This window comes from Hyla sarda, chromosome 1 (genome assembly GCF_029499605.1).
Source record: "Hyla sarda isolate aHylSar1 chromosome 1, aHylSar1.hap1, whole genome shotgun sequence".
Lineage (NCBI taxonomy): Eukaryota > Metazoa > Chordata > Amphibia > Anura > Hylidae > Hyla > Hyla sarda.
Window position 1 is genome coordinate 250,804,408 of NC_079189.1, and position 24,954 is coordinate 250,829,361.

Genomic DNA, 24,954 nt, shown 5'->3' on the forward strand with positions numbered 1-24,954 from the left:
GAAAATAAATTTAAAAAGAAAAGAATTTCTTCTGGAGCATACAGCAGATAATAAGTACTGGAAGGATTGAGATTTTTAAATAGAAGTAGTTTACATATCTGTTTAATGTTCTAGCACCAGTTGATTTAAAAAAAAACATTTCCAGCGGAGTACCCTTTTACATCGAGCTCAACTCCTGTAAAATACTGGATACCTGACATACCCTATTTAAGTCAATAAGATCCGTTGGGACCCGATGGTGTCAGTCGTGTTCTGATTTGTTGAGGGTGCAAAAAAAAAAAAAAACAACTGTGTGAACCTGAACAACTGGCCTCCATCTGGCCTCCTTTCTATTCAGTAACTCATCACAATCCAATCCATTCTGAGCATGCCCCACTCTCTTATATGCAATTATTGGTCTTAACTGTGTCACCTTATCCAGATCTTTATTGCCCTGTAGCATGTACCAATTGTTATATATCACACTGCGGATTACATTGTTTAATGGGGTATTATCAAATGAGAAGACGATTCTATCGTCATTCTCTACCTTCTGTTTCTGTTTTGTTTTCAATAATGCCTCTCTAGGAATTCTGTCTACTTTGTTTCTTGCATTTTTAATAATCTCCCTAGGGTACCCTCGTTGTAACAATCTCTCCTCAGGGTTATCTGCTTGTTTTTCATATAGCCATATATCATTATTGATTATTTTAATTCTCAATAGCTGACTGTATGGAATGCCTTGTTTTACATGAATTGAATGCGACGACTAATAATGTAGGAGGGCATTCTTTGCTATGGATTTTCTAAACCCTGATGTGACAATGGTATTCTCAATAACATCGATTTGGACGTCTAAAAATTCGAGATGATTTCCTCCAAACTGGGAAGTAAAACGCATATTTACTTGACTGTAATCATTCAAAAACTGAACAAAGTCATTAAGTTTAGGTTCAGTCCCATCCCAAATAATTAAGAGATCATCCACGAATCGTAAATACAATTTAATCTTTCCGATAAAAGGGTTCCTAGATGAAAGAACACAATTGCTCTCCAGTATGGCAAGAAAAATATTCGCATAAGAGCAAGAGGCCGGTGACCCCATCGCGGTCCCATTTATTTGCCTGTACCATTCACTGCCGTACTGGAAAGTATTGTGAGTAAGTACAAACATCAAAGAATCAGACAAAAAATCTATTGTCTCAGGAAATTTACCTGTTTTCTGCAAAAGCTCCTGTGTAGCCTGTACACCCGCATCATGAGGGATGCGGGTGTACAGGTTCTCTACATCAATCAACGTGAGCTTTTAACCTGGCTGCCAATGAAATTAATTTAGTGCAGAAATTAGGTCTCCTGTGTCCCTCAAGTAGGACGGAATACTTTTCAAAATAGGGGATATCATCCAATCCACATAACTAGAAAGGTATTGGGTCGGTGAACCAATCCCCGAGACGATAGGACGTCCCGGGGGCTGGTTCACCGACTTATGAACCTTGGGCAACATATACCATGTGGGTTTTCTAAGGTTCCTTGGAAGGAGTCTTTCAGCTGTTTTTCTGTCTACACCCTTTTCAACATACACTCGGAGAAATTATCTTAATTTAGCCATAATCTGAATGGTCGGGTCAGCCTTAAATTTTTCATAAGTCATAAGATTTCCTAATTGATTAGTAGCCTCATTGTCATGATCTTTTTTGGACAAAATGACTACTGAGCCACCTTTATCCCCTTTAGTAATAATAATATCCTCTCTCTCCATGATGTTATTTTGGGGTTTAGGGTAGATTAAAGCTTTTACCTCCTTCAATACTGTTTTATTAAACAGATCAATAGACCCTCCTGGCAATAAAGGAGGATTAAACAGAGAAGGGTTACCACCTCTAAACAAAGTTTCTTCTATAACACCTTTAGGAATATCTATCTCTGCTAAATCAAAGAGGGATGACAAATTATGTTACTCCATTGTGTCAAATTCTTTAGGAACAATAAATCCCAGTGGCCCAATTCTACACCATCTTTTTTCTGTGTGTCAACATTTTTTAAATATTTTTATCACTTGCAAAAAACTTTTTCAAATTAATCTTCCATATCCCATTAAACAAATCCTCCTGAAACCGTGTGAAATCATAGGCTCCGTGAGGCCAATATTAAGTCCCTTATTTAATACAGACAATGTATCAGCGTCAGGGACGTGCACACATAGGGCTCAAAGGGGGCTTGAGCCCCTGCCTTTTCATGCACCTGCCCCTTAACCCCTTAAGGACTCAGGGTTTTTCCGTTTTTGCACTTTCGTTTTTTCCTCCTTACCTTTTAAAAATCATAACCCTTTCAATTTTCCACCTTAAAATCCATATTATGGCTTATTTTTTGCGTCGCCAATTCTAATTTCCAGTGACATTAGTCATTTTACCCAAAAATGCACGGCGAAACGGAAAAAAAAATCATTGTGCGACAAAATCGAAAAAAAACCGCCATTTTGTAACTTTTGGGGGCTTCCGTTTCTACGCAGTGCCTATTTCGGTAAAAATTACACCTTATCATTATTCTGTAGGTCTATACGGTTAAAATGATACCCTACTTATATAGGTTTGATTTTGTCGCACTTCTGGGAAAAATCATAACTACATGCAGGAAAATTTCTATGTTTAAAAATGTCATCTTCTGACCCCTATAACTTTTTTATTTTTTCATGTACAGGGCGGTATGAGGACTCATTTTTTGCGCCGTGATCTGAAGTTTTTATCGGTATGATTTTTGTTTTGATCGGATTTTTTGATCACTTTTTATTCATTTTTTTAATGGTATAAAAAGTGACCAAAATACGCTTTTTTGGACTTTGGAATTTTTTTGCGCGTACGCCATTGACCGTGCGGTTTAATTAATGATATATTTTTATAGTTCGGACATTTACGCACGCGGCGATAACACATATGTTTATTTATTTATTTTTTTACACTGTTTTATTTTTTTTATGGGAAAAGGGGAGTGATTCAAACTTTTATTAGGGAAGGGGTTAAATGACCTTTATTAACACTTTTAAAAAAAATTTTTTTTGCAGTGTTATAGGTCCCATAGGGACCTATAACACTGCACACACTGATCTCCTATGCTGATCACTGGCGTGTATTAACACGCCTGTGATCAGCATTATCGGCGCTTGACTGCTCCTGCCTGGATCTCAGGCATGGAGCAGTCATTCGTCGATCGGACACCGAGGAGGCAGGTAAGGGCCCTCCCGGTGTCCGTTGATGAGCGCCGGGACTGACGCGATATGATGCAGGATCGCGGCGCGATCCCGCTTCATATTGCGGGAGCCGGCGCAGGACGTAAATATACGTCCTGCGTCGTTAAGGGGTTAATGCCCTTTTTTTTTTTTTTTTTTTTTTTAAAGGTGTGAGGCACAGAGACACAGGGTCAGGAGTGTATAGAAGCACGGCTGGTAGAGATAACAGCAGGGGACAAGAAGAAAGAGCAGATACAAGTGTTAGGAAGTGACATACAGGCATTCTCTGGACACTGTCTCCTGCTGCTGCTGACGGCCCCTCCCCCTCCCTGCTCCTCTCTGGGTAAGGAAAGGAAGAGATGGAGGATAGAAGATCAGCTGGAGCTGCCATGAGGGGACAGTAAGTGATCATCAGCCGGGTCTGTCAGGGAGGACTGTAGGGACAGTGGACTGTGTGAGGGGACTTAGAAGAGTCCACAGTGACAGTAACTGATGATCAGCAGCCGGGTCTGTCAGGGTGGACTGTAGGGACGTTGGACTGTGTGAGGGGACTTAGAAGAGTCCACAGTGACAGTAACTGATGATCAGCAGGGTGGTCTGTCAGGGAGGACTGGCCTCCTCTGTACAAGCAGCTTCAGGTAAATTATAGTGTGTTTTTGTGTTTAGTTTTTTTCCTTATTTATTCTGATATACACTATGGGGGAGATTTAACAAGACCTGTCCACAGGAAAAGTTGCCCATAGCAACCAATCAGATTTCTTATTTTACTTTTGAAAAGGCCTCTGAAAAATGAAAGAAAGGATCTGGTTGGTTGCTATGGGAAACTTTTCCTCTGGACAGGTCTTGTTAAATCTCCCCCATAGTGTCCCCCACCTACAGTACCTGAAAAGCTTAGTCCAGCATAGTTGTTCTTTCCCTCCCTATAAACCAGTGTTTCCCAACCAGGGTGCCTCCAGTTGGTACAAAACTACAACTCTCAGCCAAAGGCTGTCCAGGCCTGCTGGGAGTTGCAGTTTTGCAACAGCTGGAGGCACCCTGCTTGGGAAACACTGCTATAAACCAATAGTGTTACCCACCTGTGCCCCTATAATGCCATTCCACATCTGTATCTTCCCCACATCATCAGTCCCTACAATCTTTGTATTGTCCCACCTTTCTTGTGGACCTGTCCAGAGGAAAAGTTGCCCATAGCAACCAATCAGATTGCTGCTTTCAGTTTTCAGAGGCCTTGTTAAAAATGAAAGAAGCAATCTGATTGGTTGCTATGGGCAACTGGACAACTTTTCCTCTGGACAGGTTTTGATAAATCTCCCCCATTTTGCTGCAGAATTTCTGCTGGTAATTCAATAACAAAATCCAGAGTATAAAATCTGCAGCAAAAAAATCTGTAGCAAAATCCCAATGGCTGGATTCACACTGTATTTGTGTTAACATTTAAAGCACAACTCCGTTGCTTAAGATAAATAACTATTGTGCAGAACCAATTTTTCTAAATTACTGCTATTTAATAATATAGCAGTTGTATGCTACAGAGGAAATTCTTTTCTTTTTAAATTTCTTTTTTGTCCTGTCCACACTGCTCTCTGCTGACACCTCTGTCCATGACAGGAACTGTCCAGAGCAGGAGAGGTTTGCTATGGGGATTTTCTCCTGCTCTGGACAGTTCCTGATACAGGCATCAGGTGTCAGAAGAGAGCACTGTGGACAAGACAATAAGAAATTCATAAAAAAAATAATTTCCTCTGTAGTATATAGCTGCTAATAAGTACTGGAAGGGTAAAGATTTTTTTAATAGAAGTCATTTACAAATCTGTTTAACTTTCTGGGACCAGTTGATTAATAATAATGTTTTCCACCAGAGTACCCTTTTAATAGGGCTCATTTCTCCCCACTGCTGGAACTGTCCACAGCTGATAGCTGAGCATAGTCCATATGCAGCTTATGTAGCACCAGACCCAGTGTGACACGAGGTGTGGACAGCACCAGGACACTGCGATGAGCTTATCTCCAGCCGCAGTGATGTCCCACCTCGGTCGGTAATAGGCTGAGCGCATGTCATATAAGGAGCCTTGGCCTGTTATATGACACTGCGCTCATTGTATCATTGGTCAAGGCGGGAAATCGATGCGCCTGGCAATAAGTTCATCGCAGTGTTTCGATCTGTGCACAGGAAGCAGAAAGAAGGCCGGAACGGAGGACAGAAAAGCTATATCAGTGCAACGGGGGAGCTGTGGATGGTTTGTTAAAGGGGATAAGTGTTTGATCGCGGGGGGTCCAAACGCTGGGCCCCCCGCAATCTCGTGCACGGGGCCACAGCTCTGCCGCGCAGGGGGCGTGCCAGCCGCAGCGTGACCTCACGGCTGACACGCCTCCTCCATGTAGTTCAATCGGAGAAGCGAGGAGGCAGCTATTGTGCCTCCCAGCCTCTCCCATAGAACTGTATGGGGATAGGGCGGGGAGGGTGCGTAACTGTCGACCTTTCACTGAGTGCTAATGCGGGGGCCCCGTTAAGGAGATCGCGGGGGTCAAACACTTATCCTCTATCCTGTAGATTTCCCAATCGGTCCTCAAATCCCCCTAACAGGTCATGTTTTCAAGATTCCCTTAGTCTTTCACAGGTGATATAATTCTGGTCTGTGCATCAGGCATCTCTACAACTATATCACCTGATAACATGACCTGTTGGAGGTATTTAAAGGACAACTGCAGCCAAATTTAACTTATGCCCTATCCACAAGATAGGGGATAAGTGTTTGATCGCGGGGGGTCCGACCACTGGGACCCCCCGCGATCTCCCTAACGGGGCGCCGGCATTAGTGCTCCTTGTGAGCGCTAATGCGCGTAGCGTCGAGCTCTGAGCTCGACGGTTTACGCCCCGCCCCGTCCCCACATAGTTCTATGGGGGAGGCGGGGAGGCATGAATGCTGCCTCCCCGCCTCTCCCATAGAGATGTATGGAGGGGGCATGTCGGCCGCAACGTCATGCTGCGGCCGGCATGCCCCCTGCACGGGAGAGCCACGGCACAGCCGCGGCCCCGTACAGGAGATCGCAGGGGGGCCCAGCAGTCGGACCCCCCGCAATCAAACACTTATCCCATATCCTGTGGATAGGGGATAAGTTAAATTTTGGCTGCAGTTGTCCTTTAACCCCTTAAGGACCCAGCCATTTTACACCTTAGGACCCGGCCATTTTTTGCACATCTGATCACTGTCACTTTAAACATGAATAACTCTGAAATGTTTTTAGTTATCATTCTGATTTCAAGATTGTTTTTTCATGACATATTCTACTTTAACATAGTGGTAACATTTTTTGGTAACTTGCATCCTTTCTTGGTGAAAAATCCCCAAATTTTATGAAAAATTTGAAAATTTAGCATTTTTCTAACTTTGAAGCTCTCTGCTTGTAAGGAAAATGGATATTCCAAATGCATTTTTTTTTATTCACATATACAATATTTCTACTTTATGTTTGCATCATAAAATTGACGTGTTTTTACTTTTGGAAGACACCAGAGGGCTTCAAAGTTCAGCAGCAATTTTCCAATTTTTCACAAAATTTCCAAACTATTTTTCAGGGACCAGTTCAGGTTTGAAGTGGATTTGAAGGGTCTTCATATTAGAAATACCCCACAAATGACCCTATTATAAAAACTGAACCCCCCAAAGTATTCAAAATGACATTCAGTCAGCGTTTTAACCCTTTAGGTGTTTCACAGGAATAGCAGCAAAGTGAAGGAGAAAATTCACAATCTTCAATTTTTACACTCGCATGTTCTTGTAGAATTTTTACAAGGGGTAAAAGGAGAAAATTTATACTTATATTTGTAACCCAATTTCTCTCGAGTAAGCACATACCTCATATGCCTATGTAAATTGTTCGGCGGGCGCAGTAGAGGGCTCAGAAGCGAAGGAGCGACAAGGGGATTTTGGAGAGTATGTTTTTCTGAAATGGTTTTTGGGGGGGCATGTTGCATTTAGGAAGCCCCTATGGTGCCAGAACAGCAAAAAAAAAACACATGCCATACCATTTTGGAAACTATACCCCTTGAAAAACATAACAAGGAATTAAGTGAGCCTTAATACCCCACAGGTGTTTCACGACTTTTGCATATGTAAAAAAAAAAAAAGTTTTTTCATTAAAATGTGTTTCCCACCAAATTTCACATTTTTGCAAGGGTTAATAGCAGAAAATACCCCCCAAAATTTGTAACCCCATCTCTTCTGAGTATGGAGGTACCCCATAAGTTGACCTGAAGTGCACTACGGGCGAACTATAATGCTCAGAAGAAAAGGAGTAATATTTGGCTTTTTGAGAGCAAATTTTGCTAGGGGGGCATGTGGCATTTAGGAAGCCCCTATGGTGCCAGAACAGCAAAAAAAAAAAACACATGGCATACCATTTTGGAAACTAGACCCCTTGAGGAACGTAACAAGGAATTAAATGAGCCTTAATACCCCACAGGGGTTTCACGACTTTTGCATATGTAAAAATGTATTTATTTTTTTTCACTAAAATGTGTGTTTCCCCCCAAATTTCACATTTTTGCAAGGGTTAATAGCAGAACATACCCCCCAAAAATTTGTAACCCCATCTCTTCTGAGTATGGAGGTACCCCTTAAGTGGACGTTAAGTGCACTGCAGGAGCGCCACAATGCTCAGAAGAGAAGGAGTCACATTTGCAAACTTTGCTGAAATTGGCCGGACATGTCGCATTTAGGAAGCCCCTATGGTGCCAGGACAGCAAAAAAAAAAACACATGGCATCACATTTTGGAAACTAGACCCCTTGAGGAACATAACAATGGGTAAATTAAGCCTTAATACCCCACAGGGGTTTCACGACTTTTGCATATGTAAAATAAAAATAAAAAAAATTCACAAAAATGTGGGTTTTCCCCAAAATTGTACATTTTTACAAGAGTTAATAGCAGAAAAGACCAACAAAATTTGTAAATACATTTCTTTGGAATATGGACATACCTTAATTTTTTATTATTTTCGCTCCGAGGGTGCACACCAGGTCTTGGAGTGGGAGGTCAAGTCAGGGGCCTTGAGCTTATTATAGCAGCCAGGATGTGGGACCCCCCCTCAAGGAGCATTAATGGGGGGAGCACTGAGCCCTAAAACAGGGGAACACTATGGGGAACAACTGGCCATAACTGGGGTAGAAAGGTGGGGTACAGAGTCCCGTAATATGGGGTACAGTGGGCCAGAAAACTATAAATCATAAAATAATAAAACAGGATATTTTCCCAGAATGATGACCCAGAGCATAGCCAAAACTAAAAAAAAATATGCCCACCCGAAACCCTATGCTCTGAGTCATCATTCTGGGAATGTGATGTGTGTGGCCGTCCCTAACCTGTCCCTAAAAAAGTCCCCGATGATAGTGATTCAGTGACCTATGACCCATTTTTGAAAAAACACCCCAGAGGTCTTATCAGGTTTTTTTTTTTTTTCCAGGTTTTTTTGGGCAATTTAGTGATTTATGGGGGTTGTATTTTGGAATGTACTCTGGACTTGGTACATTGGTCAAATTATGGAAAATTCAAATGAAAAGGGAAAATTTAGGACTCCATGGAAGTGTGATACTCCCTGAAGCAGCCTATGCAGAGGCCTGGATTATCTGGGCAAGTGCCACATTGATATCTGGTGTTCCTCCGCATCCCCTTCCTGTAACACACTTTGCATTTTTTCTGGGATCGTCCCTTCTTTCCACTGTGGGGGACCTCACCTGGAAAGTGTTGGCCTGGGACGATCCTGGCGCCTATAAGACCCTTGGGAAGTCCGCCTCGATCTTTCCCAGTCAGCAAAGATAAGGAACCTTAGCACTTCTTCTTGGTACTGGAGGAATGTCCCTGTGTTGCCAGTGTACTGGGATAGTACAAAAGCGTTGTACATGGCAACCTGTACCAAGTAGACCGCAACTTTTTTGTACCATGCCTGTGTTTTCCGCATGGCGTTATATGGCTTGAGGACTTGAGCTGAGAGATCAACTCCCCCCATGTACCGATTGTAGTCCAGAATACAATCGGGCTTGAGGACCGGTCCCACGGTACCTCGCACAGGGACAGGGGTGCTGCCGTTCCCATGAATAGTGGTGAGTATAACAACAACAAGTTATCATGGGTCAGGGCACGAGACTCACCCTTGGGGATAGGCGTCTTAACAAAATTTAGAGGGAGGCCTCCACGGTCCCACAAGCGGACGTGGATCTAGCGGAAAGGGATTTAAACAGAGGGATGCTGGTATAAAAGTTATCCACGTATACGTGGAAACCCTTATCCAGCAATGGGTACATAAGGGCCCAAACGATTTTCCCGCTAACACCCAGAGTGGGTGAACAATCTGGGGGTTCAATATGGGAATCTCGTCCCTCATATACTCTAAACCTGCAAGTGTACCCGGAGGTACTCTCGCAGAGTTTATAGAGCTTCACGCCATACCGCGCCTGCTTCGAGGGAATATACTGGTGGAAGATGAGTCTCCCCTTAAAACTGATGAGAGACTCATCTACCGAGAGGTCCCTGAGCGATACGTAGGCCTCCAAAAATTTGTCCCCAAAGTGATCGATGACCGGCCTCACTTTGTAAAGCCGGTCATAGGCGGGATCACCTCGGGGCGGACATGCCGCATTATCTGCATAATGCAGGCATTTCCGAATCGCCTCGTACCGCTTCCGTGTCATCGCCATACTGTAAAGCGGGGTCTGATAGAGGACTTCCCCGCTCCAGTAATGACGGACACTTGGTTTTTTGTCCAGGCCCATATGCAGTGTGAGGCCCCAAAATGTCCTTATTTCATGTCCTGCATCAATGGCGCGCGATTCATTGGACCTGGCCAAAAAGGAATCAGGGTGGTGGGCAATGAACTGCTGGGCATACAAGTTTGTTTGCTCCACCATGGGATTGACTAGGCTGTCACTGAAAAAAAACTTTAAAAAGTCCAGATCAGTGAAGCCAGCCGTGCCAATCCAGATTCCTGAGTCGCCAACAAACTCAGGAATCCGTGGCTGATAATCCTCTGTGGGGCTCCGGTGCAACTTTTATTTAACTTTTTTTACTTATTTACTCCTACCTGTCCCTGCAATCAGCTCTCCCTATTCTACGGCTCCTGAGGGGGCTCCGGAGCTCTGAGGGGGGGGGATCGACGGCTTCTTCTCACTGCTGCACCCGCTGACTGAATGAAAAGAGCGGGTGCAGCAGCGGGAAGGAGCCGTTAACCCCTCCTCTGCCGCTCTGCTACTGGCTGGACGATCGCCAGCCAATAGCAGCGTTGCTGGGGCGGTGACAGTATTGTCACCGCTCCCCAGCTACGGCAGGTGATTGCCGGTGTAATTGTACACCGCCGATCACCATTTATTTCCAGGTCATCGGGTCACAAGTGACCCGAATTACCCGAATCGCCTAAGATTGCTTGCGTGATTTCGCAAGCGATCTCCGGCGATCGCCGACATGCGGGGGTCCCGGGACCCCCCTCGACATTTGCACGGCATGCCTGCTGAAGGATATCAGCAGACATGTCGTTCCGATCTCTGCCCTGCACGCGGCAGGGACCGGAAAAAGCCAGGACGTACGGGGACGTCCTGGGTCCTTAAAGCCCAGGGTGCGGGGACGTCCCCGTACGTCCTGGGTCCTTAAGAGGTTAAGGACCGTGCTTGGGTTAACACTGGTCTAGGGAGTTGCATAGGGATCGGGTGTGCCCTTTTTTTCACATTGAGCTCCTGCCCCTCAAAATTCCTGTGCACGTCCCTGATCAGCGTCCAAATCAATGTCCATCAGATTCACCACAATGTTATTTATTTGCGCCAAGTGACATTCTTCCTCTTGGGATTCCTTTTTATTAAAACTCTTTTTCCTTCCCCTTCCTCCTCTTATCCGCCTTCTAAAGGGCCACTCCTATTAGTGTATTACTCGTATTAGGCTCTTGTTCAGCCTGGTTTGACATATTCGAGTCTGATTCTGTAGTCATAAAGTCCGTTCACTTAGATTTATACTCATGGCTGTAAATGTTGGCACCCCTGAAATTTTTCTAGAAAATGAAGTATTTATCACAAAAAAGGATTGCTGTAACACATGTTCATTCCCTTTGTGTGTATAGCAACTAAACCAAAAAAAGGGAGGAAAAAAAAGCAAATTTGACCAAACTCTAAAATGGGCTGGACAAAATTATTGGCACCCTTTCAAAATTGTGGAAAGATAAGATTGTTTCAAGCATGTGATGCTCCTTCAAACTCACCTGGGGCAAGTTACAGATGTGGGCAATATAAAAATCACACCTGAAAGCAGATAAAAAGGAGAGAAGTTCACTTAGTATGTGCATTGTGTGTCTGTGTCCCACACTAAGCATGGACAACAGAAAGAGGAGAAGAGAGCTGCCTGAGGACTTGAGAACCAAAATTGTGGAAATATATAAACAATTTCAAGTCCAGAAATCTAGATTTGCCTTTGTCCACAGTGCGCAACATTATCAAGAAGTTTGCAACCCATGGCACTGTAGCTAATCTCCCTTGGCGTGGACGGAAGAGAAAAATTTATGGAAGGTGTCAATGCAGGATAGTCAGGATGGTGGATAAGCAACCCCAAACAAGTTCCAAAAGATATTCAAGCTGTCCTGCAGGCTCAGGGAGCATCAGTGTCAGCGCAAACTATCTGTTGACATTTAAATGAAATGAAACGCTATGGCAGGAGACCCAGGAGGACCCCACTGCTGACACAGAGACATAAAAAAGCAAGACTACATTTTGCCAAAATGAACTTGAGTAAGCCAAAATCCTTCTGGGAAAACATCTTGTGGACAGATGAGACCAAGATAGAGCTTTTTGATGAAGCACATCATTGTACTGTTTACCGAAAACAGAAGGAGGCCTTAAAAAAAAAGAAAACAGTACCTACAGTGAAATATGGTGAAGTTTTAATGATGTTTTGGGGCTGTTTTGCTGCCTCTGGCACTGGATGCCTTGAATGTGGGAAAGGCATCATGAAATCTGAGGATTACCAACGGATTTTGGGTCGCACTGTACAGCCCAGTGTCAGAAAGCTGGGTTTGCGTCCGAGATCTTGGGTCTTCCAGCAGGACGATGACCCCAAACATACGTCAAAAAGCCCCCAGAAATGGATGACAACAAAGCGCTGGAGAGTTCTGAAGTGGCCAAAAATGAGTCCAGATGTAAATCCCATTGAACACCTGTGGAAAGATTTTTAAATTGCTGTTGCCCATCCAATAAGAGAAACCTGGTGCAGTTTGCAAAGGAAGAGTGGGAACTGATCTTAAATTCCAGTGATTTATCACTTAACAGTTGTAATTCTTCTCTCTGCTCCACTGACCAAAAAAAAATACCCCTGCGTCTCCTCGCCCTCCGCTAATAGCAGTGTCCGGAGCAAAATGCTGAGTCTCCATATCCATCCTTTAACTCTTCCTTCAATAATATACTGCGTGCTCAGAATGGACAATAGGAAAGCAATGTAACGTTCTCACAATAGAATACACTCGGCACTGCAATAAAGTGACTGCAATTACACATGGATGACCGATACAGCTGTTTCCCAATCATGGCTATCACTACTCTGCAGCCTGGGGAGCTACAATAAGAGAACGATTCATGCATACTGTCCATAAAAAAGAATGATAATGGCACTCACCACTGCTGCTAGGTGTAGATTATTGAAGATCCAGGTGACACATACAGGTGCAAGACAGACAAATGCTAAGGCAGGGGTGCTTCTTTGGGCGACTGTGCTGTTTCACGCAATCTCATGCTTCGACTGGCCCACGCATCATGACGCTTCCAGGTACGTATAAATAACCCCGACCTCAGTTGCCATAGTTACAGTAAACAAACAGGCAACTGATGTTCAAGATAAAACATACCTTAAAAAATGATTTTGATCATTTGATAATACCCCATTAAATAACACATCAATGAAGTTCATTCAGAACAAAATAGTCCGTTCCATTTTTCTGGCCTTGAGAGAGTGGGGCATGCCCAGAATGGATTGTGATGGATTACTGAATAGAAAAGAGGCCAGATGGATACTAAGACTGGAAGCGATGGTTCCTGTAGGGCTCAATGACAGAACAGAACTGAATGTATTATTGTAATGTCTCTCTGCATTGTTTTTAAGGTATGTTTTATCTTGTGCATCAGTTGCCTATCTGTTTGTTCACTGTAACTATGGCAACTGAGGTCAGGGGTTATTTATACTTACCTGGAAGTGTCATGACGTGTGGGAAAGTCGAAGCGCGAGATTGCACGAAACGGCACTGTCGCCCAAAGAAGCACCCCTGCCTTAGCGTTTGTCTGTCTCAAACCTGTATGTGTTACCTGGATCTTCAATAATCTACACCTAGCAGCAGTGATGAGTGCCATTATCATTCTTTCTTATGGACAGTATGCATGAATTGGTCTCCACTGGATTAATGTAGCACCCCAGGCTACTGAGTAGTCATAGCCAGGATTCGGAAACAGCTGTGTCGGTCATCCATGTGTAATTGCAGTCACTTTATTGCAGTGCCGAGTGTGTTCTATTGAGAATATTATTGCAGCACATTACATGTATTAAATTAATTGTATAAGAACATATATATTAGTTTTACAAAATTAGAGAATTATAAATTGGTTTGCATTTGACACTTTGCTTGTATTTTGAAATGTGGAAAATATAATCCATGTGCCCCAAAGGTTATAGGCATGTGCTGGAGCAGGCAGTTTGTGCAGCTGTGTAATACTAACAAGTACTGCTACTTAGATGTCTAACCAAAGTGTATTTCATTATTCCAGGAAGTTTGCAGTGAACTTTGGTGTTTAAGTAAAACCGGCCGTTGCATCACTAACAGCATCCCAGCTGCTGAGGGTACCATCTGCCAGACAAACACAATAGAAAAAGGGGTAAAAATGTGCTATATTCCATATATGTTATTATATATTACAGATTTGTTTAAATAAAAATGTAATGATTCTTCACCTTTTTCTGTTGTCCATGTACAACGAGATGGGCATTATTGCAAAGGGAGAATACAGGAGATGGAGTCGTTTGCTTACAATAATCTAACCCTACTGCATAGAGGAGCAGAAAAGCAAAATGATATCTGATAATATTTGACAATTAATTGTAAAACAAATTTTACATGAATAACAATAAGCATATTTAATATGATATGTTGCATAGTTAATGTAAGTAATAAAAAGTTTAAAAAATAAAACCACATAATGGTCCTACTCTGTCCACAGTGGTGTTACAAGAGGGAATGTGTTCCATTTGGGACCCGTCCGGAGGGCGTGGATGGAGCGTGGGGGCCCTGGTCATCATGGGGAGAATGTAGCAGAACCTGTGGAGGAGGAGTATCTTCATCAGTCCGCCACTGTGATAGCCCAAGGTAAGTAATAGCAGCTACAACATATTATGAGCTACTCTATTTAAAGGATATTTAAAGGAGACCTTTTTTTTTTTTTTTTTAATGAACTGGTGCCTTTTTTTTTATTATATTATGAATATTCATATGAGACTAGTCACACTTTCACCTAGCTTAGAGGGTCTCCAGTCATCAAGTTCCACTTGTCTACCATGAATAACATTAACCCCTTAAGGACCCGGCCATTTTTTGCACATCTGACCATTGTCACTTTAAGCATTAACAGCTCTGGGATGCTTTTACCTTTCATTCTGATTCCGAGATTGTTTTTTCGTGACATATTCTACTTTATGTTAGTGGTAAAATTTTGTCGATACTTGCATCATTTCTTGGTGAAAAATTCCAAAATTTGATGAAAAAAATTGAAAATTTGAAGCTCTCTGCTTATAAGGAAAATATTAAGCGGATCCCTCCAGGGAACAATCCAGGATAGAGGCAGCGCACAGGACTTCAAAGGTAAAATGGTTTATTTACCCGGCATGCAACGCGTTTCGCTGGATAACCAGCTTCATCAGGCATGTTGAGGGTGGAAATACATAGGGTATTTATACACAACGGTTAACCCGCACATTGCTGGAATAAAAGCAATAGGCGGGAGCCCATAAAACACACATATAAAAAATAGTAAAATACAAAAAAATATAAAAATAAATAAATAACAAAATTATATATATCCACATACCCAACTAGAAAAATTGGATATGAAAATACATAAGATATAAAATATAAAATATGTCAATAAATTTGTAATATATTTATAATATGTTATGATAATAGAAGGCAAGTCAAGTCACACAGCGTTCTCAATCATCTCATTTAAACCACCAGGGAAAAGGGAACCAAGTGAAAAAATCCAGTATGATTCTCTATTAATTAGCCTTTGGAAACGATTTTTTATAATAGATGGTATGACTTCAATGATTTTTAATTTAAGACAGTCAAAATTCCCGGAGTGTATTTGACATATGTGTCGTGAGACACTGTGTAGCATGAATTGTCTTCCCACATTAGAACGATGTTTATTCATGCGGGACCGCACTGTCTGAACAGTGCGGCCCACATACTGCAAACCGCAAATACAAGATAAAAGGTAAACCGCATAGCTGCTTTCGCAATCATGCGTTCCCTTAATCCGAAATACATTTTTCGAAATATTACAAACAAAATTATCACCTTTTTCTATCATGATGCAGCATTTACATCTCATTTTACCACAGGGGATAGTGCCATTATCCTGTCCTACACGATTAGATACAACAAAACGATTATTCTTAAGACCGTCACTGGGGGCCACCAAATTACGCAGATTTTGTGATCTGCGGAATGTGACACCTGGGTGGTCGGGTAATATATCTTTAAGTATCGGATCACCTTTTAATATATACCAATATTTATTGAATATTGTTTTTATCTTGGGTGCTGCGCAATTAAAATTGGTAACGAAATTGTGACTATAATTCTTCTTGGATTTTTTATTATTTTTACAATCAATTTGACATTTATCGATTGTGAGATTTATAATTTCTTTCTTAATATCATTCGCATTAGTTTTATCAATTATCAAATCCTCTTGTCGTTGTCCCTTAGCCTGATTAAAAGCTTTATTTAGAATCGATTTTGGATAGTTTTTCTCTCTAAAGCGATTCTGTAAAATACGTGATTGTTCCAAAAAGTCAGAATTAGATGAACAATTTTTTCTGATACGCAAATATTGCCCATAGGGCACATTACGGATCCACTGAGGATAATGGGAACTATTGAAATCCAATAGACTATTGTCACGATGCCGGCTGGCAGGTGGTGGATCCTCTGTGCCAGAGAGGGATTGGCGTGGACCGTGCTAGAGGATCGGTTCTAAGTCACTACTGGTTTTCACCAGAGCCCGCCGCAAAGCGGGATGGACTTGCTGCGGCGGTAGTGACCAGGTCGTATCCCCTAGCAACGGCTCAACCTCTCTGGCTGCTGAAGATAGGCGCGGTACAAGGGAGTAGACAGAAGCAAGGTCGGACGTAGCAGAAGGTCGGGGCAGGCAGCAAGGATCGTAGTCAGGGGCAACGGCAGAAGGTCTGGAATCACAGGCAAGGAACACACAAGGAACGCTTTCACTGGCACTAGGGCAACAAGATCCGGCGAGGGAGTGAAGGGGAAGTGAGGTGATATAGGGAAGTGCACAGGTGTAAACACTAATTGGAACCACTGCACCAATCAGCGGTGCAGTGGCCCTTTAAATCGCAAAGACCCGGCGCGCGCGCGCCCTAGGGAGCGGGGCCGCGCGCGCCGGGACAGAACTGACGGGGAGCGAGTAAGGTACGGGAGCCGGGGTGCGCATCGCGAGCGGGCGCTACCCGCATCGCGAATCGCATCCCGGCCGGAGGTAGTAACGCAGCGCCCCGGGTCCGTGGAACCGACCGGGGCGCTGCAGTGAGGGAAGTGTAGCGAGCGCTCCGGGGAGGAGCGGGGACCCGGAGCGCTCGGCGTAACAGTACCCCCCCCCTTGGGTCTCCCCCTCTTCTTGGGGCCTGAGAACCTGAGGATCAGACTTTTGTCCAGGATATTGTCCTCAGGTTCCCAGGACCTCTCTTCTGGACCACAACCCTCCCAATCCACTAAAAAAAAAGTTCTTCCCCTGACCTTTTTAGAGGCCAAAATCTCTTTGACAGAGAAGATGTCCGAGGAGCCGGAAACAGGAGTGGGAGGAACAGATTTAGGAGAAAAACGGTTGAGGATGAGAGGTTTAAGAAGAGAGACGTGAAAGGCATTAGGGATACGAAGAGAAGGAGGAAGAAGAAGTTTGTAAGAGACAGGATTAATTTGACACAAAACTTTAAAAGGACCAAGATAGCGTGGTCCCAACTTATAGCTCGGGACACGGAAACGGACATATTTAGCGGAGAGCCATACCTTGTCTCCAGGGGAAAAAATGGGAGGAGCTCTTCTTTTCTTATCTGCGAATCTCTTCATGCGAGAAGAAGCCTGTAAGAGAGAATTTTGGGTCTCTTTCCATATGGTGGAAAGATCACGAGAAATTTCATCCACAGCGGGCAGACCAGAGGGCAAGGGGGTAGGGAGGGGGGGAAGAGGGTGACGGCCGTACACCACGAAAAACGGAGATTTGGAGGAAGATTCAGAGATTCTGAAATTATACGAGAATTCGGCCCAAGGTAGAAGATCTGCCCAGTCATCCTGGCGGGAGGAAACAAAATGTCGTAAATAGTCACCCAAGATCTGGTTAATTCTCTCTACTTGTCCATTGGATTGAGGATGGTATGCAGAAGAAAAATTTAATTTAATCTTGAGTTGTTTACAGAGAGCCCTCCAGAATTTAGACACAAATTGGACGCCTCTATCCGAGACGATCTGTGTAGGCAACCCGTGAAGACGAAAAATGTGTACAAAAAATTGTTTAGCCAACTGAGGCGCTGAAGGAAGACCAGGAAAAGGGATGAAATGTGCCATTTTGGAGAATCGATCAACGACCACCCAAATAACAGTGTTGCCATGGGATGGGGGTAAGTCAGTAATAAAATCCATACCAATCAGAGACCAAGGTTGTTCGGGGACAGGTAGAGGATGAAGAAAACCAGCGGGCTTCTGGCGAGGAGTCTTATCCCGGGCACAGATAGTGCAGGCTCGCACAAAATCCACCACATCAGTCTCTAGAGTCGGCCACCAATAGAAGCGAGAGATGAGTTGCACAGATTTCTTGATGCCCGCATGACCTGCGAGATGGGAGGAGTGACCCCATTTGAGGATCCCAAGGCGTTGGCGTGGAGAAACAAAGGTCTTTCCTGGAGGAGTTTGCCTGATGGAGGCTGGAGAAGTGGAAATCAGGCAGTCAGGAGGAATGATGTGTTGAGGAGAGAGTTCAATTTCAGAGGCATCTGAGGAACGAGAGAGAGCATCGGCCCTAATGTTTTTATCAGCAGGCCGAAAGTGAATTTCAAAATTAAATCGGGCAAAGAACAGAGACCACCTGGCCTGACGAGGATTCAGCCGTTGGGCAGACTGGAGGTAGGAGAGGTTCTTGTGATCGGTGTAAATAATAACTGGAAATCTTGATCCCTCCAGCAGATGCCTCCATTCCTCAAGTGCTAATTTAATGGCTAGAAGCTCTCGATCCCCGATGGAGTAGTTCCTCTCCGCCGGAGAGAAGGTCCTGGAAAAAAAAACCACAAGTAACAGCATGCCCGGAAGAGTTTTTTTGTAGAAGGACAGCTCCAGCTCCCACTGAGGAGGCATCAACCTCCAATAGGAAGGGTTTAGATGGGTCAGGTCTGGAGAGCACGGGAGCCGAAGAAAAGGCAGACTTGAGTCGTTTAAAGGCGTCTTCCGCTTGAGGAGGCCAAGACTTGGGATCGGCATTTTTTTTTGTTAAAGCCACAATAGGAGCCACAATGGTAGAAAAATGTGGAATAAATTGCCTGTAATAATTGGCGAACCCCAAAAAACGTTGGATGGCACGGAGTCCGGAGGGGCGTGGCCAATCTAAGACGGCAGAGAGTTTATCTGGGTCCATTTGTAGTCCCTGGCCAGAGACCAAGTATCCTAGAAAAGGAAGAGATTGGCATTCAAACAGACATTTCTCTATTTTGGCATAGAGTTGATTATCACGAAGTCTCTGAAGAACCATACGGACATGCTGGCGGTGTTCTTCAAGATTGGCAGAAAAAATCAGGATATCGTCCAGATATACAACAACACAGGAGTATAGTAGATCACGAAAAATTTCATTAACAAAGTCTTGGAAGACGGCAGGGGCGTTGCATAGACCAAAGGGCATGACCAGATACTCAAAGTGTCCATCTCTGGTGTTAAATGCCGTTTTCCATTCATCCCCCTCTCTGATGCGGATGAGATTATAAGCACCTCTTAAGTCCAGTTTGGTAAAAATATGGGCACCTTGGAGACGATCAAAGAGTTCAGAGATGAGGGGTAGGGGGTAGCGGTTCTTAACCGTGATTTTATTAAGACCGCGGTAGTCAATGCAAGGACGTAGAGAGCCATCTTTTTTGGACACAAAGAAAAATCCGGCTCCGGCAGGAGAGGAGGATTTACGGATAAAGCCCTTTTTTAAATTTTCTTGGACGTATTCAGACATGGCAAGAGTCTCTGGGACGGACAGAGGATAGATTCTGCCCCGGGGTGGAGTAGTGCCCGGGAGGAGGTCAATGGGACAATCATAAGGCCTGTGAGGAGGTAGAGTCTCAGCTTGTTTTTTGCAAAAAACGTCCGCAAAGTCCATATAGGCCTTAGGGAGACCGGTTACATGAGGAAGCACAGGGACACGGCAAGGTTTACTGGGAACCGGTTTTAAGCAGTCCTTGGAACAAGAGGGCCCCCAACTCTTGATCTCCCCAGTGGACCAATCCAGGATTGGGGAATGGAGTTGAAGCCAGGGAAGTCCAAGAAGGATTTCAGAAGTGCAATTGGGGAGGACCAACAGTTCAATCCTCTCGTGATGAGATCCGATGCACATTAGAAGGGGCTCCGTGCGGAAACGTATAGTACAGTCCAATCTTTCATTGTTTACACAATTGATGTAGAGGGGTCTGGCGAGACTGGTCACCGGGATGTTGAACCTGTTGACGAGAGAGGCTAAGATGAAATTTCCTGCAGATCCAGAGTCCAGGAAGGCCACAGCAGAGAAGGAGAAGGCAGAGGCAGACATCCGCACAGGCACAGTAAGACGTGGAGAAGCAGAGTAGACATCAAGGACTGTCTCACCTTTGTGCGGAGTCAGCGGACGTCTTTCCAGGCGGGGAGGACGGATAGGACAATCCTTCAGGAAGTGTTCGGTACTAGCACAGTACAGGCAGAGATTCTCCATGCGGCGTCGTGTCCTCTCTTGGGGTGTCAGGCGAGACCGGTCGACCTGCATAGCCTCCACGGCGGGAGGCACAGGAACAGATTGCAGGGGACCAGAGGAGAGAGGAGCCGGGGAGAAGAAACGCCTCGTGCGAACAGAGTCCATATCCTGGCGGAGCTCCTGACGCCGTTCGGAAAAACGCATGTCAATGCGAGTGGCAAGATGGATGAGTTCATGTAGGTTAGCAGGGATTTCTCGTGCGGCCAGAACATCTTTAATGTTGCTGGATAGGCCTTTTTTAAAGGTCGCGCAGAGTGCCTCATTATTCCAGGATAATTCTGAAGCAAGGGTACGGAACTGTACGGCATACTCGCCAACGGAAGAATTACCCTGGACCAGGTTCAAGAGGGCAGTCTCAGCAGAAGAGGCTCGGGCAGGTTCCTCAAAGACACTTCGAATTTCCGAGAAGAAGGAGTGTACAGAGGCAGTGACGGGGTCATTGCGGTCCCAGAGCGGTGTGGCCCAAGCCAGGGCTTTTCCAGACAGCAGGCTGACTACGAAAGCCACCTTAGACCTTTCAGTGGGGAACTGGTCCGACATCATCTCCAAGTGTAATGAACATTGGGAAAGAAAGCCACGGCAAAACTTAGAGTCCCCATCAAATTTATCCGGCAAGGATAGTCGTATTCCAGAAGCGGCCACTCGCTGCGGAGGAGGTACAGGAGCTGGCGGAGGAGATGATTGCTGGAGCTGTGGTAGTAACTGTTGTAGCATAACAGTCAGTTGAGACAGCTGTTGGCCTTGTTGCGCAATCTGTTGTGACTGCTGGGCGACCACCGTGGTGAGGTCAGCGACAACTGGCAGAGGAACTTCAGCGGGATCCATGGCCGGATCTACTGTCACGATGCCGGCTGGCAGGTGGTGGATCCTCTGTGCCAGAGAGGGATTGGCGTGGACCGTGCTAGAGGATCGGTTCTAAGTCACTACTGGTTTTCACCAGAGCCCGCCGCAAAGCGGGATGGACTTGCTGCGGCGGTAGTGACCAGGTCGTATCCCCTAGCAACGGCTCAACCTCTCTGGCTGCTGAAGATAGGCGCGGTACAAGGGAGTAGACAGAAGCAAGGTCGGACGTAGCAGAAGGTCGGGGCAGGCAGCAAGGATCGTAGTCAGGGGCAACGGCAGAAGGTCTGGAATCACAGGCAAGGAACACACAAGGAACGCTTTCACTGGCACTAGGGCAACAAGATCCGGCGAGGGAGTGAAGGGGAAGTGAGGTGATATAGGGAAGTGCACAGGTGTAAACACTAATTGGAACCACTGCACCAATCAGCGGTGCAGTGGCCCTTTAAATCGCAAAGACCCGGCGCGCGCGCGCCCTAGGGAGCGGGGCCGCGCGCGCCGGGACAGAACTGACGGGGAGCGAGTAAGGTACGGGAGCCGGGGTGCGCATCGCGAGCGGGCGCTACCCGCATCGCGAATCGCATCCCGGCCGGAGGTAGTAACGCAGCGCCCCGGGTCCGTGGAACCGACCGGGGCGCTGCAGTGAGGGAAGTGTAGCGAGCGCTCCGGGGAGGAGCGGGGACCCGGAGCGCTCGGCGTAACAACTATTTATGTCCACTGGTTTAAAAAATGTTTTTGTTTTTATACGGCCATCCGAATCCTTTCTGAGTTGAAGATCAAGAAAGTCAATGGAGGAAGAAGAGCAGTGAATGGTAAATTTTAGACCCCAGGTGTTAGAATTAAGAGTGTCAACAAAATCATGTGCTTGAGAGGAAGAGCCTGTCCAAATAATGAACAGGTCATCAATATATCGCCTATAAAAGGCGACATACCGATTAAAAACAGGGGACTGTGTGATATGTGAGGACTCGAAACGCCCCATGACCAAATTAGCATAACTGGGGGCGAATCGAGTCCCCATCGCACAGCCCCTGCGTTGTCTATAAATGATATCATTAAAACTAAAAATATTGTGTTCTAAAATAAAAAAAATAGATTCAATAATGAACAGTACTTGGGTGAGTGAAAAATTACCATCTGAGAGGAGAACCTCCTTTATGGCCGCTAGACCTATAGAGGTGGTAATATTAGAATAAAGTGCACAAACATCAAGAGTCAAAAACAAAAAATCAGCTGGAAAAATAATATTGCTAACCTCCCTAATTAGCTGTGTAGAATCTTTAAGATAGGAGGGAAGAGAGAGAACAAAAGGTTGTAGAAATAAATCTATATAATGTGATAAATTACAAGTGAGTGAACCAACACCAGATATAATAGGACGTCCAGGGGGACAAAACAAGGATTTGTGCAACTTAGGTAAGTAGTAAAAGATAGGTAACGAATAATTTTTCACTGATAAAAAATCACATTCTTTTTTATTTAACAAATTATTATCAGTAGCATTTTTTATAAGTTCTTTATATTCCGCAAAATATCTAGGGGAGGGATCATTCGTCAAAATTTCATAGTATTCCTTGTCGGAAAGGATTCTGAGGGCCTCGTCAATATACGCAGATCTATCCAGAACTGCAACACCACCACCCTTATCAGCGGGGCGGATAATTATAGAGGAATTATCCTGTAGACTTTTTACAGCCTGTCGTTCAGCAATACTTAGATTGTCTTGTATTTTGCCAAAATTATGGCTATCACGTAAGGAACAAAGTTCTTTTGAAACAATCTGAAAAAAAGTATCCACATAAGGGCCTTTATTATGGATAGGATAGAAAGATGACGGGGGGGTTACTTTTACATGCTTAATTTCAGTATTCCTTATGGTGTCAAAGGATGATGAAACATTTGTATTAGATTGCCCCAACAATGGGTCCTCTACTGAGATGTTACGTTTATTCGAAAGGGAGAAGTGTCTACTTAATGTAAGTTTACGTGTAAAACGATTCAAATCTAAAAATAGTTGGAAATTGTTTGGTAAGGAAACTGGACAAAAGGATAACCCTTTTGATAATAAATCACTCTCATTTTGGGCCAAGACATAAGAAGATAAATTAAAAATTTTTATTTTACCATCACTATCTCTAACTATGTTCTTAGGAACATAGTTGTCTGTCTATAAGGAAAATAGACATTCCAAATAAATAATATTTTGATTCACATATACAATATGTCTACTTTATGTTTGCATCATAAAGTTTACATGTTTTTCTTTTGGAAGACATCAGAGGGCTTCAAAATTCAGCAGCAATTTTCCAATTTTTCACAAAATGTTCAAAATCGAAATTTTTCAGGGACCAGTTCAGTTTTGAAGTGGATTTGAAGGGCCTTCATATTAGAAATACCCCATAAATGACCCCATTATAAAAAATTGCACCCCTAAAGGATACAAAATGACATTCAAAAAGTTTTTTTAACCCTTTAGGTGTTTCACAGGAATAGCAGCAAATTGAAGGAGAAAATTCAAAATCTTTATTTTTTTACAATCGCATGTTCTTGTAGACCCAATTTTTGAATTTTTGCAAGGGGTAAAAGGAGAGAAATCTTCCTAAAAATTGTAATCCAATTTCTTTTGAGTAAGGAAATACCTCATATGTGTATGTCAAGTGCCCTGTGGGTGCAATTGAGGGCTCAGAAAGGAAGGAACGACAGTGGGATTTTGGAGAGTGAGTTTTTCTGAAATAGTTTTTGGGGGGCATGTCACATTTAAGAAGCCCCTATGGTGCCAGAACAGCAAAAAAAGAAAAAAAAACACATGGCATACTATTTTGGAAACTACACCCCTCAAGGAACGTAACAAGGGGTCCAGTGAGCCTTAACACAGGTGTTTGATGACTTTTTGTAAAATTTGGATGTGTAAATGAATTTTTTTCTTCACTAAAATGCTAGTTTTCCCCCAAATTTACATTTTTTTAAAAATATGCCCATCCCAAACCCTATGCTCTGAATCATCATTCTGGGAATGTGATGTGTGAGGCCGTCCCTAACCTGTTGCCTCAAATGGGCACCCTGCTCAGGTGGAAAGAGAGCGCTGCGCATTTGAGGCAAGATAAAAAAAAAGTCCCCGATGATAGTGACTCAGTGACCCATGACCCATTTAAAAAAAAAAATTTTTATTTATATTTTATTTTTTTTTATGACATTTTTTTGGGGGCGATTTTGTGGTTTATGGGGTTAAAACTTGGAATGTACTCTGGACTTGGTACATTGGGGTCAAATTATGGGAAATTAAAATGAAAAGGGAACATTTAGTACTGCATGGAAGTGTGATACTCCCTGAAGCAGTTTTTAATGCAGAGGCCCGTATGATCGGGGCAAGTGTCACATTGAGTGGTGGTGTCCTTCTGTATCCCCCTCTTGTGACACACTCTGCATCTTTTCTGGGATTGTCCCTTCTTTCCAGTGTGGGAGACCTCACCTGGAAAGTGCTGGCCTGGGACGATCCTGGCACCTATATTTCCAGTTTCTTGGGAAGTCCGGTCTGCTTTTTCCAGTCAGCAAAGATCAGGGCCCTTAGGACTTCTTTTTGGAACTGGAGGAAAGTCCTTGTGTTACCAGCGTACTGGGACAGTACAAAAGAG

At 44.0% G+C, this 24,954-nt stretch overlaps 1 protein-coding gene and 1 long non-coding RNA gene across 6 annotated transcripts in view; one reads left to right on the forward strand and one right to left on the reverse strand.

Moving 5' to 3' along the window:
- Positions 1-24,954, forward strand: part of ADAMTS10 (ADAM metallopeptidase with thrombospondin type 1 motif 10) — a 206,800-nt gene that overhangs the window by 129,682 nt on the left and 52,164 nt on the right. The window contains exons 14-15 of the mRNA XM_056570437.1: positions 13,985-14,092; positions 14,435-14,580. Of these exons, the coding sequence (XP_056426412.1) occupies positions 13,985-14,092; positions 14,435-14,580 (254 nt within the window). The remainder of the gene's footprint in view (positions 1-13,984; positions 14,093-14,434; positions 14,581-24,954) is intronic.
- The window catches only part of LOC130367766 (uncharacterized), a 57,444-nt gene that overhangs the window by 7,346 nt on the left and 25,144 nt on the right, over positions 1-24,954 (reverse strand). The window contains exons 2-4 of one of the 5 annotated variants that reach the window (XR_008892166.1): positions 14,424-14,532; positions 14,169-14,260; positions 13,962-14,064 (exon numbers count right to left, since the gene is read on the reverse strand). The exons of 2 other annotated variants lie outside the window; for them this stretch is intronic. This is a non-coding gene — a long non-coding RNA (uncharacterized LOC130367766). Of the gene's footprint in view, positions 1-4,278; positions 4,425-13,961; positions 14,065-14,168; positions 14,261-14,423; positions 14,533-24,954 lie in introns of those variants that run through there. 2 more of the 5 variants (XR_008892168.1, XR_008892165.1) reach the window with 2 other exon arrangements.